The sequence below is a fragment of the Rousettus aegyptiacus genome, unplaced genomic scaffold (assembly GCF_014176215.1).
Source record: "Rousettus aegyptiacus isolate mRouAeg1 unplaced genomic scaffold, mRouAeg1.p scaffold_m13_p_9, whole genome shotgun sequence".
Taxonomy (NCBI): Eukaryota; Metazoa; Chordata; class Mammalia; order Chiroptera; family Pteropodidae; genus Rousettus; species Rousettus aegyptiacus.
This window is the reverse complement of record NW_023416312.1, coordinates 16,244,175-16,262,362: the sequence shown is the minus strand read 5'-3', so window position 1 is coordinate 16,262,362 and position 18,188 is coordinate 16,244,175. Positions and strand designations below refer to the sequence as shown.

The 18,188-nt window shown below is 34.4% G+C and overlaps 1 protein-coding gene, 1 long non-coding RNA gene and 1 other non-coding gene across 14 annotated transcripts in view; 2 read left to right on the top strand and 1 right to left on the bottom strand.

The window, feature by feature from the left end:
- LOC118607791 overlaps positions 1–18,188 on the bottom strand; it is a 221,594-nt gene that overhangs the window by 166,314 nt on the left and 37,092 nt on the right. For all 4 annotated transcript variants that reach the window (XR_004952825.1, XR_004952827.1, XR_004952826.1 and 1 more), the window contains exons 2-3: positions 17,763–17,923; positions 14,489–14,580 (exon numbers count right to left, since the gene is read on the bottom strand). This is a non-coding gene — a long non-coding RNA (uncharacterized LOC118607791). The remainder of the gene's footprint in view (positions 1–14,488; positions 14,581–17,762; positions 17,924–18,188) is intronic.
- Positions 1–18,188, top strand: part of TAB3 (TGF-beta activated kinase 1 (MAP3K7) binding protein 3) — a 56,252-nt gene that overhangs the window by 33,569 nt on the left and 4,495 nt on the right. For 6 of the 9 annotated variants that reach the window (XM_036226699.1, XM_036226698.1, XM_036226695.1 and 3 more), the window contains 4 exons: positions 745–905; positions 6,413–6,506; positions 9,439–9,522; positions 15,397–15,498. In XM_036226699.1, the coding sequence (XP_036082592.1) occupies positions 745–905; positions 6,413–6,506; positions 9,439–9,522; positions 15,397–15,498 (441 nt within the window). Of the gene's footprint in view, positions 1–744; positions 906–6,412; positions 6,507–9,438; positions 9,523–15,396; positions 15,499–18,188 lie in introns of those variants that run through there. The other 3 variants (XM_036226700.1, XM_036226702.1, XM_036226701.1) reach the window with 3 other exon arrangements.
- Positions 14,137–14,266, top strand: LOC118608162. The gene has a single exon (XR_004952954.1). It is a non-coding gene; the product is annotated as a small nucleolar RNA SNORA38 (small nucleolar RNA).

Sequence of the window (18,188 nt, the reverse complement as noted above, 5' to 3'; positions counted from 1 at the left end):
AACAGTGACCTAATAAGACTTATTTTTTGAGGAACATTTATTGGGGGAAAAATATAGATAAAAAGTATAGTGCTCACTTTGTCAGCACATACTAAAATTGGAATGAAAAATACAAAGTACAGAGTGGGAAAGAGATTCATACATAGTAGACTAAAGTTCATCTAGGTGAGAAAACTAGAATCTTTTCTGAAGAAGATGGCCTGAAGGATATAAATTACTTATACAATATAAATTACTTATACACTACTTATAAATATCATATCCTTTAGGTCATTACCGATTCCACTTTTATAAATGTCATCATAAGAAGTAAGAGCAGTAATGAAGAACATCGTTACAACAAACTAAACATAAGGGAGAATAGTTTTTTTCAAAGTCTGTTCAGATTATTTCAGGATATTTGAGAATTTAGTGCTCTTTTAGTATCTAAGAAGGGAGATAATTATGATTGTAATTGAATATGCCTTGTGTTGAACCTGTTAGAAACAGGCAGATATAGTTAAAAAAAATCTTAGGGAAACTAAGGACAACAGAACAAGAGGGATGGATAGAATGATGTCATTTCGGCAGCAGTTACAAGAGCTAAATTAAAACAGATATAGAGGCAGAATAGCATTAGACAGGAGAGTAAATGCCAATTTAAGTTGGATGACAGGGATTTTATATATTAGCAATGAGTATAGAAATTTTCTGGTTACTTGTTCAATGTTATTCTCTGCAATGACTTTATCTGTAATGCTATAGCCTTGCTGTTACATCAGCGAGCAAGGATGGAGAGGTTAGCAAAGCAATTGAAACATGAGAAAGAGGCCCTAGAGCGGTTGAAGGCTGAAGTTAACAGTATGGAGCATGACCTGATGCAGAGACGGCTCAGAAGGGTCAGCTGCACCACTTCGATCCCAACGGTAAGTGGTCCGTTGGGATGTGTAGCTAGGAAGCTACATGGGGACACTGGCTGTCCAGGACGTTTGTTTTTAAGTTCTGTTTCTTCTGGCCAAGTTTTTTTTCTTTGTTAAAGTACCTTCAGTAGTTCTCATAAAAATAACTTGATGCTTTTTTTTCACGTGTGAATTCCAGAGACTCATCAATCAGTACTTTCAAATACTGACAATTATAATCAAGCTATAGCATCTCATTTATAATAAATTGTTTTTTGTCAAAATATTCTTCTAAGCATATCGTATGTATTTTTCCAAACACAGGAGTACATTAATTCGAATGAGCTACATATGAGATCAGTATGAATTTTGAGAGTGTTGACTGACTATAGACTATTCTAAGACAGAGCAATTTTGTAAAGTGTAAGTAATTGTAGAAACTAAAATAACAGTATTGGCATGGTCCTAACAGGAACTGCTCTAATGAAAATATTGGGATAGTATATTTTAATATGTTGGTTAATATTCATGAGTTCTAAAATCTTCTGATATCACAAGCTTTCTTCGATCCAACCTGTTGTTTCACCTTTTAACATTCAGTCAATGAGCATATTTTACAGTTTGCGGCTGTGGTCTGATGCTAGGTGTTTAGCGTATACCCTGCTAGTGGAAGAAATAAATCCATCAACAGATAACTGTAATATAGTGGGCTAAGTGCTCCATATGCTCGCAGTTAATGACAGAACTCGTACATCAACTAGTCTCTGTATATACTCAGTGCACTTCTCTGCTCTCTCTCATTCCTGCTGCTGGAATGCCCTTTGAAAGCTCTGTGTGTATAAATCCTGTCTGTTCTTTAGGGCTCAACTCAATCTTTGCTTTTTCCACGGAGCCATTCCTTATTTTCTTACCCTTTGTAAGCTAAGGATAATCTAATCTCTCTCTGAGTTTACAAGTTTCAAGAAGTGGGCATATATGTCAGGCCTTTTGCAAACAGTATGTCTGCAGTTATGCTCTCTTAGATTGAAGGAAAAAAGGATGAGGAACCAGTGCCCTAAAACAGTGTAGTGTTGCTGTATAGGCAGAGAGGAAAGGGGAGGCATTTTAGAAGGGAAACAGACATGAGGTAATGAAGGCTTGAAGTCAAGCCCTTCAGGAGGCAGCAATTACAGTTCCCTAGCTTAAGCTGAGATTTCTGATGTCTTAACAGGTTAATGTGCATAGGGAGGGTGGGGCTTAGACCTTGAACACTAGGTTGACATAGTTGAACTTTATTTTACTGGTCATAGGGAACCAGTGGATATTTTTGAGATCGAGAAATGTGCATGCTTAATGACATTTTGAAAATTTGAAAAATATTGATTAAATTCCTAAGCATAGTAGATATTAGAAGTGAGAATGGAGGGTACGAAAACACCTGGGAGGTAATATTTCTGCCTCATTTCCCACTTGAAATCTGTTGACATTTGGTATTATAAAGTTTCATGTGTACAGTACAGTGGTTAGACATTTAGACAATTTACGAAGTGACTCCCCCGATTAGTCTAGTAGTACCCACTTGGCACTATGCATAGTTATTTTAATATTATTGACTATATCCTCTATGCTGTACTCTACATCCCTGTGACTTTTGTAACTATCAATTTATACTCTAACTTATACTCCTTCATTCCTTCTCTTTTTTCACTCAGTCCTCCATACCCCTTCCCATCCGGCAATCACCAGTTTGTTCTCTGTTATCTGTAAGTCTGTTTTTCTCACTTGACATCTCAATTGAATTCTCTGATGAGGGGAGATACTGAAAAATGTAACTCATGGGAAACCACCTTTGGTGGTTGGGCACTTTGGAGTCCTTTAGGTATTTGTAGAGCATAAAAACATTTTCTTAGCATACAAGTTATTTTCACTAACATAACCAATCATATAAGCTTTGATTAGCAGTCTCTTGCTGTGTGATAACCCCTGCTAAATAAAGCCCTGTTTTTGTTGTTGGAAGTAGAGAACTAACGTAGCATAGGTTAGTGCTACAAAACCCCCCAAATTTTAGATGAAAGCTTTTATTGACGAGACTTCCTTAGAAAAAGAAAAAAAGGGAAGTTAGTGAAATTGCTGCCCTGGGTTGTAATTTTTAATTTTTTATTATTGAGAATTTGAAAGATACATAAAATAGGCAAAATAATATAACGAACCCCTGTAGAGCCATCACTCAGCTTCAGAAATGGGTAGCTTACATGGTGATATTTGAGATGAGAAATCTGACTGTGTGATTCGTATGTATGTCTGCTGCCAGGCCTAGAGTAAGATGGAGGACTATTAGAAGTACATGGCCAAGAAACAGTAATGGTTAAGACAGTGAGCTCTCAATTCAGGTGTGAATTTGAATTCTACTTCTGCTATTTATGTGCCATTCATGTCCTTAGATAAGTAACCTTTCTTACCTGTAATATGGGTACCTATCTCATGAGATTTTTGTTAGGATTAAATAATAGCACATTAAACAGGTTACATAATACCCAGCAAAGAGTAAGGATTCTTATAAAGGTTGGTTGCAAGATATTGGAAAAATCTGCTTGAGATGCATACACAAATCTGAAGCATTTTGTAATTTCCTTTTAAATTTAGGAACACGCATAACACAAGAGTATATTAGATGTAGGCTATTAATCAGAAAATAAAGCATTTAGTCATTTTTGTTCATAGAGGCTCATTTGAGGCCCCATGACATAATTGAAAGAGTGCCTACATAGGCTCTGCATTCGCTGGTTATATTTAACTTCTCTGCAGTTGATGTACTTTTTTCTGGACTGGGGACATTTTAATGTTGTCAAGGAAAAGAGACAATGTAAAGTGCCAAGCTTGTTGTAGGTACTCAAAAACTGACTATCCTTATCATTGTCCCACTTTTACAGGATTACACAATATAGAGAATTAGCTTTTTTATTTGCTGCTAAGCTCATATTGGTACTTTCAAGTTTTCAGACAAATTAATTTCTTATCAAGCAGTGTATAAAAAATTGCTTAGAAATGTGTGTGCCTAATGAGACTGGAACATATATTTGTGACCAACTGTGTGTGCAGTTGCAGAAATAAGAGCAATGAAATAATCTTTCTGAGGAGGGCAGAAACGTGAGATGCATGACTGCCATCATTTTTCCCAATCTCTTTGCCAAGGGTATTCAGTGCTGTGGAAGATGTTAAAGAGATCTGTATGTAAAAAGGTATATGTATATATGCCCATGAACCTATATTTGTGTGTGTGTGTGTGACAGAGAAGAGATAACGTAAGGCAGTAAATCAGAAGTGCTGGCCAGCTGAATGGTAGTGATATTAAGTACTTTTAAGAGTTCTGAGATAGAAATGTTAGTTTTTTGCTGGTGGGTTCAAAGATGAGACAGTTTCAGTGGAGGAGGGGGAAATTTAAATTATACCTTGAAGGATAAATTAGATTCTCATAAGCAGAGAGCTGCCAATTACCCCTTCCCCCAAGTTTTTCCTCCCATTCGTCTTGTTCTGACTAATTGGGTTTTTGGACTAACCCACAGCTTTGAGTCCCAGATGCATAATTAGGGCCAAGCCACCAAAGAACATCAGTGTTCTTTGACCTTGGTCTCTCTGAGACAACTTCTTAAAGTGCTTAAACAGTTGACTTAAGGTGTTTGCTACCTTTTGACAAAAGCTTAGAATTTTTCACTTCACAATGTCAGATATAAAAATCCTGGTATTTACAAATAACTGTAAATCACTCACAGCCAATCTTAAAACCCCTTCTCCGCGAAAAAATACCTTTTGACAAACAGTAACTTATCGGAAACAGCTTAGGAATCTTATAGATAAACTGTTTAGTGAGTTTCAGTAGTTCTACCATCTTTGGAAATGAGCCTGTTGAGAGCTTTTTTTTTTATTATTATTGTTATAAGGAAATATGTATGTAGTAGCCTCTCGACTACAAAGTTATATTATAATATTTCCATACTTAGTTACAGAACTTAACTATTCAGGGATATTGTTGCTGAACCGCGCCCACCCCCCCCCCAACCGCCCCAATATGTAGAGAGATCCAGCTCCTTTAGGTTCTTGACTTTCCCAGTATGATTCTACAAAGAAAATAGGTTCTTTCACATGTTCATAGGAAGACACCATCACTCTTTGAAAACTTCAAACAGGTGCTTTATCTTATGCTCAGGTATGTTTTTTTAAATATTGCTTGGTAGACAAGGTATAAGCATTTTACATGTTAATGTCACATGGTTTACACATAGGAATGAGAAAAGAAACGCAATCCCTAATATTTCTAAGCGACTTTTGTGTTCTTCTGGCATTCTAAAGGATTGTTGGTTTTATTATATTCTGCCTGTTATAGCACTTATTTTAAGTTGGCATTCCCAATTATTCTGCTAATACCTCTTAATAGCATAAGATCTTACATTATTGTGAATTAAAATATTTGCTCATTTTTCTTCATTCTGTTAACATTCAGTTTTTATTAGCAAAATACATGTTTTCAACTCAATGGGATTTTATTCTGTCTTCCTATGATAGCAGATTTTTATCTTTTACTTTATAAATCACCTTAGAAATTTAGTTAGGGCAGTGCTAAAAGCTTTAACCCTGTGCCTCTGGAGTCTAAACTGTCATTTTATTTTTTAATGTACATATATGTAAAATAGTAAAGGAATTCAGAATGTTGGGAAAGTAAAGGCTTCCGAAAGCTTTATTTAACGGAAGAACAGGGCTCTCTTCACAAGAATAGGGCTTTCTTCACATTTTAGTGTTTCCTGTATTCCCCCCGAAAGGCTTAAGGTGTAGGCTGGGCTGGAAAGGTCAAGGCAAAAGGAAACAAAGATGGAGGAAGAAAAGTCTGTTCCTAAAAATTTCAAATACTATATTAATTGCCTTTGTCAACCTAACATGAACACACAAAAAAGATTTCTATGTAAGTTTATATAAAAGAGTTCTATATAAATTCTGGCTCTTTCAATTACCAGCTTTTATAACCTTGGGAAAATAATACAACTTGTGCCTGAGCTTCCTCATGTATAAATTGGGGGTGATATTAGTACTTTCTTGAGAGATCGTTTTGAGGAAAATGAGAATTCTGGTAAACACAGTACCTGCCACTCAGTGTTAATTAAAATTAGTATTGTTATAATTTTTATCATCCCGTACAAGACTATAATCATGGATGTTGCTTGTTTAAAAGGTTGATATTTGTCCCTTACCATAAATACATAGAAATAAAATATTCTCAGTGGTTTGTGATAAACATGGTAGTGTTTTGTATGGTAGAACAGTCTAGTATTGTACCGTGCCACGTTATATGCAGATTTTGTTTATATGTGGCTATATCGATGCCCCATTTTACTGGACTATTCATTGAAAAACATATATAGGACTTCTTAAACATGCCCTTTTATGAACTAAGGCCATATTTTTGCTAATAACCAATCAGAACAATTAACATGAATAGCAGTTCTTAAATGTTGGGCTTGATAATGACTTTCCCACAATTGCTATTTTGGGTCCTTTCTTACTAGCCTGAGGAAATGACAAGATTGAGAAGCATGAACAGACAACTCCAGATAAATGTTGACTGTACACTGAAAGAAGTTGACCTCCTTCAATCTAGAGGTATAGACTTGATTATTTGGTAAACCATAAGTAATAGTGTGGTGTTTTAAGCTGCTTAAATAGCTATCATTTTGGTTATACAGATAGAGAGTTTTTATCCATTATAAGATTACAATCCTGGTAAACAGATCCCTTCACCCCCATATGATCATAGATAGAGCAGAGATATATGGGGGATCAAAAATAGTTTTTACATTGCCAATTTCATCAAGTTCTTATCACTATTCTGTTGTTTCTCCTCATAGTCATTTACTGTAAATATTTTATAAGTTGATGGGTTTTAATTCTAAAGCTTAGATTATATTATATGATAGTCACCTAAAATATTTTTTAAAGTAGGAATCTCAAGTCAGAATATCAGATTTCTCAGTTTTAAAGTAAATTCCATATACCATTATGTTTTCTATTACATGAAAATATCCAACTATATCTTAAGAGTTTTTGGGGTGAGGTAGGGGGTTGGCTTTCGTATAGAAGTGTGCTACATACAGTAGAAGCTCTCTTAACTAACTTTCATTTACCTAGTTTGTCAGGTTAGAGATGTTCTTCATTTTCTCTGTAAAATATACTGACCAAGCCCACAGGTGCTGCACACCCGTGACAGGCCACATCCTGGCACATCCATATACCTTTGCTCCCATCAGTGGAATTGTCTGCTTACCAAGAGTCAGTATTGTTCCCAAACCTGCTTGTACCAGTTACTATACTACTGTAAAAACGAAAGACAAATGCTTTTTAAACACTCAGGTAGATCAAATAGGGGCTGAATTACGAATGGATGAAAACAACTGAGGGGAAATCGTCAAAATCTAAGAGGATTCTATATTCAAATTAAATGTTCTTGAAAGTATCTTTATTGCTCCATTCTAACAAAGTCGAAACAGGAAATTATAGATCAGGGTTCAGCAAACTAGCCAGCTGTCTGTTTTTTAAAATAAAGTTTTAGTGGAATGTAGCCACGCCCATTTGTTTACATGTCGTCTTGGGCTTGCTTGAGTGCTTCAGCAGCACAGTTGAGGGCTTGCAACAGACTTATTCATAGTACCTAAAATGTTTATTATCTGGTCCTTTACAGAAAGTTTGCCCACCTCACTTTAGGTCATCACCAGTGTAGTTAATTATAAGACAGTATAGAACCTTTAGTCAATAGACAACCTAAAGAAAAGGTCTTGATCCAATATTAAAATACTGCTATGTTTATATGTTTTGTTAAAGTTGATGTGTAATTTTTATTAACAATCCTGTGTTTTAATCAGCCCTCCTCTTACTGTTCTTAAGAAAGCTTCTACTGTATTTGGGGAGTATATAATAATGTGCCCCATTGCCATTTTTAGGCAAGGTTAGAGTAGAAGCAGGGGAACCCAAAAGATGGAACTGTCTGGAACAATAGAAGCAAATTTGAATGTGAAAGTTTAACAGTCTAGTTATGTGCCCTTAAAATTATTTTCAGAAGCCTAGTCACAGTAATTCTTTCATTGCTTAAAGCTAGTGGGCTGTAGAAAGAATTGCTGTGCATAATGTGGGGGTTATACAAAGTACTGCTACTATATTAGAAGAGTGCACCAGTTTTTTTGCTTGTTGTCTTTGAAGCAAAACAAGAAACACAAACATTTGGTTAGAATATTTATAGTAAGCCTTATGGGTTTAGAAATTAGAATGTCAGCTATAACTTAATTGAAGAAATACATATACAGCATCTTAAACACATAAAAAGATCCAGTTAATATATCGAATAGCATTGTGGCTTTCATGAACCGTCATAAGAGTTATTTTGAGGAAATTGTCTTAAAATAGCATATCCAAATGGATAAAAGCATTTGTAATAGGACCTGCAAGGGAAACCACTGTTAAGATTTTATAAGTGAAGAGCTGTGGTTTTGGTCTCCATTGAGCAACAAAGCTCTTTTTGGTGCTTAAGCATTTCTAAATCTTCTTTCATAAGGGGTTCAAATGTATCTATTTTATACTGAATTCTACTCTTTCATGCTCTAGAAAATTTTTATGTAAATTTCCAATCTGAACTTTTAAAAGAAGTAATTAGACACTTTTTGGGACATTTAGACTAGATGCAAATCAATGGATGATTTGCTGAAAAGCAACTTTACTGTTGGTTTTCGTGAGGAAAACTTGTTGGGAAAAAAATTAGGCAATATATTTGAATTATCAGTACCATATAGCATCCTCTGTAAATAAGCATGGGTACGGTTAAAAAGCTTAACTGGAATTATGTGCAAAACAAGTAGGTTGCAATGATAGATTCACAGAAGTGAAGGTAGGACCCAAAGCTGGCACTGGATCAAAACTGACCTTGGAGGAGTCATGGCAGGAGATGGGGTTGAAATACACACTAGATCAGGGAGTGAACATTTTAGATCTGAAAATTTTGTGGCGAGACAAAATTCTCAGGGATTGTTCTATTCTGAAATTGGCACCGTATCATCTTTTATCAATGATAAGTCTGTAGGCAGCATTTTAAAAATTCTCCTTGTCTTAAAGATTAGAATCCATGAGCTGCTGCTATCATAATTTGATTAATCTTTATAATCAATAAAATTTAAATTATCTTCTCATGGTTCATTAAAATCAGAACAGAAAAACAGTTCAGCCATCTTTTCACTGCTCTCTTTCATTTACCTCCCTAAATGCACCACATGCTTAATCCTGTCTAGAGAGACTCGCTTTACAGTTAGAAAAATATTCCTTTAGGTGAACACTCTAGACAGACACAGGTGCGGTAGTTTGCTTGGGTCTTTTCTCACAACAATAAATCAATTTCACAGGGAAGAGGGTAGGATAATATAATGAGTTTTTTGAAACCTTGCAAAACAGTTTCTTTTCTTACATGTTTTTTCCCCCCATATTTTCCTTAACAAAAATTTCAAATAAGAGGGGAGAGAGCCCTAAATATCTGGTGATTTTATTTTTTTTATAGGAAACTTTGATCCTAAAGCCATGAATAATTTTTATGACAACATAGAACCTGGCCCAGTGGTACCACCCAAGCCATCTAAAAAAGGTGAGTAGGGAAATGTCACAAACATCATAGAAATAAATATGAAAATTCTTTGGGAGTTCACATTTATAGCTGAAGAAATTTCTATTAGAGATATTCATTTACTTAAATAATGAATATTCGTTATTCAAGTAAATGAATAAAAGAGTTGCCAAATTGATGTTATTGTGGAAATAATAAAATGCCCTTAAAAAGATACTAAAATTATAACTTTTTAAATTGAAACAGTATATTATTATATAGTCATAAATTTAGCCAGCACTGTAAAACCTATAATCTTAGAAAGATAATTCTTACAAGATAATGAGAGTTTTAAAGGTATTATACTGGAATGGAAGTTTGATCTGCAGTAGATATGTCATTTAATTGACAGGCTACAAAAGAATCCTTGTGTACTCAACAGGTGAGCATAACAGTTAGATCTTAATCCAAGATTTGGAGGAATCACTATTGGATAATTGTTAAATCATTCCTGTATAATATTAAAGGGATTAAATCTCTTATTTTTATATACGAGAAGTTTAAATTTGAGTTTTTGAATTTAAACATTTTCTGCCCCATTCTTATTAATGTCCCATGTTTTAATTCTCAAGACTGAGCTAAAGAATGCATTTCAGATCTTAATCCTTAAGGCAAGCAACTCAAAATAGATTGATCGTGAAGATATATCCAAGAATGGAGAATGCCTTACTTAAAACAAATTACCTAAGGGTTTTAATAATCAGAGAATGTGTAAATTCTATCTAAATAATGTTACCTGACCTAAATTACTTAAGTTTTAGTTGTTTTAAGTATTTCATTTTTAGGTTGCAACACTGTATCTGTTCTTTTTTATTGTTTGATACTACTGTGGATGTTTCATCTGATCTGTATTTAAAATAGCCTACTGATTTCTAAAAATGGTACAAAGGAGAATCTTAGCTGGTGACTGTCAAGTGCCAGGTTTGGCACTGTGGCAACATTATATACAGTTTCAAGCTGAAAGTCACTGGGTTACATATTATTGATCACTTTACCCATTTGGATTAATAATATACAAGCCTTTAAACTTGATTTTGCTTGAGTATCTACTAAGGAAGCATTACCTACTGGTAATCCACCAGATAAACTTCAGTTAAATGATTCAAGGGCTGTCATGGAAGAATTACCCTATTTAAGGGAGTGCATTAAAAAGTTGCTATCCTGGGAACAAAGGACCAGGTTGATAAGAAATAGTGGACGGTATGTAGACCATGAATTACTTCATTATCATAAACTCTGAAAGGCTCACCATAAGTAACAAATACACTTCCATCACTTGGAAAATTTCAGGATTTTAGAAGTTATCTCATAGGAGCTGAGGACAAAGCTAGGCCTCTTTCTTTGGGCAAGGTCAAATTCTTTGCTACACAATAGTTAAAGCAGTGCTTACAAGTTCATTTATAGCTTTAAATGCTGGCATAAGAAAAGAAGATCTTAAAATCAATGACCTAAAATTCCACTTTAAGAAACTAGCAAAAAAAACAAAACAAAACAAAACAAAAAACCCAAAAAACGAAGTTAGTAGCAGAAAGGAAAGATAAGTCAATGAGACAGAAAACAGAAATAAAGCCAAAAGTTTGATCTGTGAAAGATAAAAATCAATAAAATCTTAAGGCTAACTGATCTAGAAAAAAAATCACAAATTACCAAAATCAGAAATGAAAGATGGTTTGTTTATCCATTAAAATAATAAGGGAATGTGATGAACAGTTATATGCTTGCCAATTAACTCGAAACCCTAGATGAAATTCCTTGAAAAATGTATCCTACAAAAACTGAAAACAAGGTGAAATAGCAAATAATATTAAATTTCTTTAATATACAGCTATTATCAAAAATTTTCCCAGAAAGAAAATTCTAGATCCATATGGTTTCACCATTGGGTGAATTCTATCAAACATATAAGAAAAAGATAATACCAGTTTTACACAAACTCTTTGAAAAAATAGAGAAGGAAGGAAAGCATCCCAAATTTTTTTTAATGGAGCCAGCGGAACCCTGATTCCAAAACCTACCCATCCCAACAGATCAATTGCACTTGTGAACATAAAGGCAAAAAAAAAAAAAAAAAAAAAAAAAAAAAAATCCTTTAAAATCAAATATTTACAATATATAAAAAATATAATACATCATGGCCAGGTTGGATTTAGCTCAGGAATGCAGTATTAAAGGAGAAAAAGAATATGATCATTTCACAAGATGCAGTTGACAAAAAAGCATCGATAAAATTCAACAGTGATTCTAAATGGCGTAATTATTTGCAAAGAAAATCTAAGGGTACTAAAAAACAACTATTAGAACTAAAATGAATTTAACAAGATCTTGGGAAATAAGGTCAATATACAAAAATCACATTTTTATTTATTAGCAAATAATTGGAAATTGAAATTAAAAAGAATTATAATTTTTTATTATGTGCATTAGAACTAAATACCTAAATCAATCAAGTAATTTTTAATTAGATCCATATTATCTATTCTTCTTATGTTGCTATGTAAGGTATCTTTGTTGATTTGTAGATAAAATGTAATACCTAATTGTACTCCGTTATAGGCTTTTCTTTTTTTGACCTTCATATGGAAATGCAGAAGACTCAGAATAAACAATCTCAAAAAAGAGCAGAAGTTCAAAGTCTTATGCTAACCAACTTTAGGACTTACTGTAAAGCAACAGTGATCAGTGTGGCATAGGGATTTAAAAAAAAAAAAGTAATCGTAACAGAATGGAGAGCCCAGAATATAGACCCTCACTTACACTGCCAGTTGATTTTTGACAAAAGTACCAGAGGAACCAGTGGAGACAGGAAAGTCTTTTCAACAACCAGTGCTTGAAGAACTGGATATCCATTTTGAAAAAAAAAAAGCACAAATTTTGATCCTTATTTCACACTATACACAATTTGAGATAGGTCATAGATACCTAAGTATAAAAAATAAACTATAAAGCTTCCAGAATAAAACATAGAATATCTTCAAAGATTTTTAGACACAGGAAGCAATGAAAAAAATTGTTAAATTAGCCTTCATTGAACACTTCTCATCAAGAGACACTATTAAAGTGACGAAGGCAAGCCAGACTGGAAGGAAATATTTGCAAAACATGTAGCAATTAAAGAGCTGGTATTGAGAACATATATAAAGAAAGTCTGTGACACAATAAAAAGACAGCCCAGTTACAAAAAAAAAGGCAAAAGATTTGAACACTTTAGAAAGGAATATATTTAAATGGCCAATAAGCACATGAAAATGTTCAACTTGAGTAGTAGACATTAGGGAAATGCAAATTAAAATCCTGAGATACCATTGCACACCTACCAAAATAGCTAAATCCCCAAGTTTTTTTAAATGGTCTGGTCATTTCTTACAAAATGGTTCAGTTGCCCTAATAGCCCATCAAGTATATATCTAAGCATATGTCTACCAAATGACTTGTATTAGAAGATTCATTTCATTTTTATTCATAATACCCCCAAAACTGGAAACAGCCCAGGTGTCCATCAACAAGTGAACAATTAAACAGACTGATATATATTCATACCATGGAATACTGCTCAGCAACGAAACCGAACTACTGATACATGAATCTCAACAACATAATGCGGAATGAAAAATCAGATACAAGGAAAAGGGCATGGGTAGATTTTCTGGGCTAATGATAATGTTCTAAGACTTGCTAGGGATTTGGATTATCCAGGTGTATGTGCATTTGTTAAAACTCATAATGGTAAACTTAAGGTTTCTGTATTTCATTGTGTAAATTTTACCTCAAAAAGTCACAAAAGAATAAAAAGGAAAGTTTTTTGAAATAATGTGATAGATCAGTTGCCAAGAGCCCATATACTCAGATTATTTTAGTAGTGGTGATATTAATGTTGTAGATATGTCATTCTTCCTTCTGTCTTGGAGACCAACATCATGTATCTGAAGTAGGAAGTTCCTGTTTGGTATCCTTCTCAGCTTGGAATTGTGCAAGGCTTGCATTAATATCAAGCTTTACATACATAGTTTCCTATAAGTACCTTTACACTTATTTTTAAAGGCTCTTTTCCATGGCACTTTTAATTCTAACAAAATTTGCTAAAATTGATATCGGATAGCCCCTTAGAATTAGATGTACCAGGATTCCAATTATAATTTCTTACTATGTATCAAATTCTCAATATGTATATGGTTATATAGATTGCTTGATGCTACAAAGGTAAGACGTGACTCCTGCCCCAAGCAACCCATAACTCTATATATACAGCTTTAATAAAAAGTAGAGAGGAAAGACAGGAAAGCCATTTAAAGTAATGTCTTCACTATAAGGGGATTTCTATTTTAGAAATCAAATTGAATTTCAATTATATTATACTGTTGGCGAGAGTCTAAAATGGTGCTGTTATATATACCCTATAGTTTTAAACCTTTCACCTCTTTCTATTAAAACTTAATAGGACTTTATAACATTTATAAAAGCTCTGTGTTTTTTCTGTGAAGTCAAATTTGAAAACAGATTCTCTTTTAGCATTTTTTTAAGTGTATCTAGTTATTGCAAAAACTTTTTTTTGCATTAAATTCTCTTGCAGTATCACTTAAATTTAAAAAGTAAGTAAAACCCTCCTACAAAGGCGTGTCTGTGGTTTCCGTCTTTGGACACGTAAGAATTGGAGGCAAAGAAATATGGACTTGGAGAAGTCTGGGGCCAGCTTGCTCCTTGCAGGCTCAAGATCAACCATCCCACATAGGAAAAAAAGTAAATAAATAAAATATGTAAATAACAGAATAGATGTTTTGGGGTTATTAGTTACGTGCTAGAAATCCAAGTACAATATAGATGATTATCTGAATGAAAGACAGAAAGGGAGACAGAGAAACCTTTTTGCACTGGATTTAGCAGTTAAGTAATACAGTATGAATGTAAGTTCCTCTCGGCGGCCCATCATTGATGAAGTGGTAAGAGCACTAACCTTGGTGTCTCATGACTTGAGCACTGGTCCTTGTTGTCTTGGCCACCTGACCTTATTCAGATTCAGTGTGTGCACCAGAGAGGTGATCAGGCCTGGAAAATACAAAAGCTACGTAAGGGTCAGAGAGAAGAGGTATGCACACTATCAAGTGCTTTACAAATCTGAGAACTTTACTTTACGTAGTCTTTGGAGCCTGTGGAGAGGCTTACTCTGGTAACGGAGTGCTTTAGTGCCTGAGCACTGCACGGGGGATTCTGGAACACTGATTTCCAAGGGCGGGTCGTACCAGCGGACTAGCTTTTGTGGGCTTAGGACTGATTAGAAAATGCAGGGTTTTTTTGGTTTTTAAGGGCAAATAATATGTAAGTCTGCCATCCTTTTTTTGATTTGTTTTTACTTAATAAAAAGGCTACTTACTGATAGCCTATAAATTAACAGACACAATATTCTAGCAAGAAATTAGGATGTCTGCAGTCCATGGTAGAGAGTGTAGGTAACCCGAATTTATGAAATGATTGGGGAGCATGTATTATCAGATAGTTCTTGTTCTAAATTATAAAATGCTAATAGTTAACTAATTTTATTATTGTAATGGGTTCATTCGTTAGCCTCTATTAACTATATTGCTTAATTAGGAAATTGCTAAAATATAATCTCCCAAATTTTGCTCTCACACAGACATTTAGTGTCTCACCTAAGCCATAGAAAGTGAGAAACTGGTGAAATAAGGCATTTATTCTAAGTAATTGGAAAGGATGGGAAAAGTTGTAAGAGCGGTATTAATTATGACACTTGCCCTCACAGAACAGTCAACTGTGCATGTCCCGTGAGAGATTTTTGTGAGCCCATGCCCTGTTCTAAATGAATGGCTTGATCCCTTCTACCTGGCTTTGCTTCTTCTCGTGCAGACTCACCAGACCTCTGCACAATTGAGAGGAAAGCCCGAAGAATTAGTGTGACCTCAAAAATACAGGCCGATGTCTGTGATGCCCAGGCAGCAACTGCAGATGGTTTGTACTTGTGTGTTTGCAGTGTCCAAAGACACGTGTTAACCCGTGGGGAGTTATTGAGACCAACTTTTTACTTTAAAAAATTACTCTTTTACTGAGTTTCTAAGAAAATAAGTAAATCAAACAAGTTTAATGTCTTTTATTTAATCTAGTATGTACATGGTGGTATTTCAGTATGAGATCAATATATAATTCTTGTGAGATATTTTACATTCTTTATTTCATACTAAATCTTCAAAATCTGGTGTATGTTTTATACTTAAGCACATCTCAATTCGGAGTGGCCACCATAATATTGGACACATTGCTCTAAGATAATAGTAACTAGAAAGCAAGGCCAAGTAAATAAAAAAATAACTTGAAAGCTCTGAGCTTTATAATTTGTTACTGAAGTTTCCTAATGCTTCTTGAACTTTATCCTGTAATCTAAGATAAGGTTTCTAAAAATACTGTACATGTTTGAGTTTGTACAACTATTCTACTTTAGAACAAACCAAGCATGAAACTGCATTACAGTTCATATAGTTAAAAAACAAATTCTTCCTCCTTTACCTTCCCGTTATTGAAAAGCTATCTTTGAAACTATGTAGAAAATTAAATTTTTGAAAATTTTTGTTGCATCCTTTTGAGCATTTTGTCTTACATATTCTAATTATAATATATATTTTATGGAAACAACCTATCAAAGGAAAAAGCTATTCAGTTTTTGTGTATAAATATGCATATTTTTATTTTCCATGATGCCTAAAATACCTTAATTTTTTAATATTCCATAAAAGGATTTCACACCTGTAAATCAATGAAAATAGACATCTAAAATGTCTTTGTTTTAGTACTTCCCTGTGATGAAATGAGCGGTCTTTTAAATTAGATGCCTTTTAAATATCTTTTTTGATAAGTAACTTCAGAGTGATTTCTTTTTCCAAATTCAGTTGTTATGGTACTGAGGAGTAGTAGTAGGATATGCCACCCCAAAACAAGCTTCTTTGGTATTAGGATGTATTAGGATTACTTCGGAAGAAACAGGTGGATGCGAGAGAAGCTCTGAAAACACAGTAGAAGTTACCCTTTTGTAAGGGACATTTACATTTATAAAGGCAATCTCCATTTGTAAGGGAGCCTTCCCTGGTACCAGAGAGTGTTGAGTCTCTGAACCTCAAGAGAATCTTAGCAATGAAGAAAGGAAACTACTTAAGTTTACATAACAAACCTTACCCTTATTGTGTGTGTGTGTGTGTGTGTGTGTGTGTGTGTTTGTGTTTTAAATAAGCTTCCCTTAGGTGGATCCCCTGCTCTAACATCTTTCTTTTGTCTTTAGCTGGAGGTGGTATTTTAGGTGGTGGCTTGGGCCATTTAGGTATTTACTGTTTTCCTGGGTCTCTCTATACAGGAGGTATACATATTATTTAACTGATTGATTTTGTCTTGTTAATGTCTTTTATTACAAGGGGTGGAGGTGTCTTAGCTAAGAACTAGAAGGGTAGATGGGAATTGCTTTTTCCTTCCTTACAGTGTGAAGCAGTGAATAAGAAAGAGTCCCCAAGTATTCTGGATTAGTTAGGTTAAAAGAGGTTTTTCAGTTTAGAAAAAAGAGGAGTTTGGAAAACCTTTAACCTTAAACATTTGCACTGTCACAATCTAAAATTGAAGGCTGTGTTTGGAATTAGCATAGGAAGATAGATATAACATGTTAAGGGTTTTAACATCTTAAATTTTTCCACTCTGTGATAAATGCTTCATGAAATAGTCACCTACTCTTACGAAAATATTTTGTTCTTTTAAAAGCTTACTATACCAGAGAGGACCATTTCTGGAAATGGTATATAGAATATTTGTGTTTTCTATTCCTCCATATGAGACAAGAAAGAAAACTATTAAATAAATCTACATGTTTTAGATTCATGAGCCAACAGATAGGAGGTGGGTGATAATCACAGTTAAAAGCAGCAGTTGAAGCCAGAGAAACAAGCCCATGTCCTTTTCATAATCACAGGAATAATCTGGAGAACCCAGTGGTTGGTTTTCTGTTGTGTGAGGCTGTGATTACCTTCCCATTTGAGTCAGAGCCAGACTGCGCCTGCGTAAGGCTCAGGCTCTAACACTCAGTTCTCTTTACCTCTTAGGGAATGTTCACACCTGCCATTTGTCATGAAAGACAAATTGATAAACCAGTCAGCTCATTACCTTCCAAAGGAAAATCTGCTTAACCCTAAATGGTTAAAGCATCCTCAGATGCTTGTTACCTGCTTAGTAGGGCTGCTTACCTTAGATTGTGATCTTATTTCCAGTTCACAGTGAAGATTTTCCAGTTTTACAGGTAGATTTTCCCAGCTTCCTGACCTTGCTCCAATTTCCAAGGTGTATTTCAAATGGGAGAGCTTTTTAGCGTTCCAGTCATTGACCCTACTTTCAGTAGGGACTGTTCCTAAAAGGCAGAATTTACAAATTAGTTCTAGAAGCAGATAGCCTTTTTGAGCACAAGGCAGAGAGAATGAGGACCTAGGAGGACTGAGTTTCAAAGTTTTTTTAAAAATTAAAATCCTGAGGCCAACATAAGGTTACCAGTATTTTTTATATTGCCAGGTATAGACATTTAAAAAAACTAATATCTGAAGGTCATCTCAATGTCAAAAAGATAGGAAAGAATCAGAATAAAAGACACCTTCTATATGATTAAACATATGCATGTT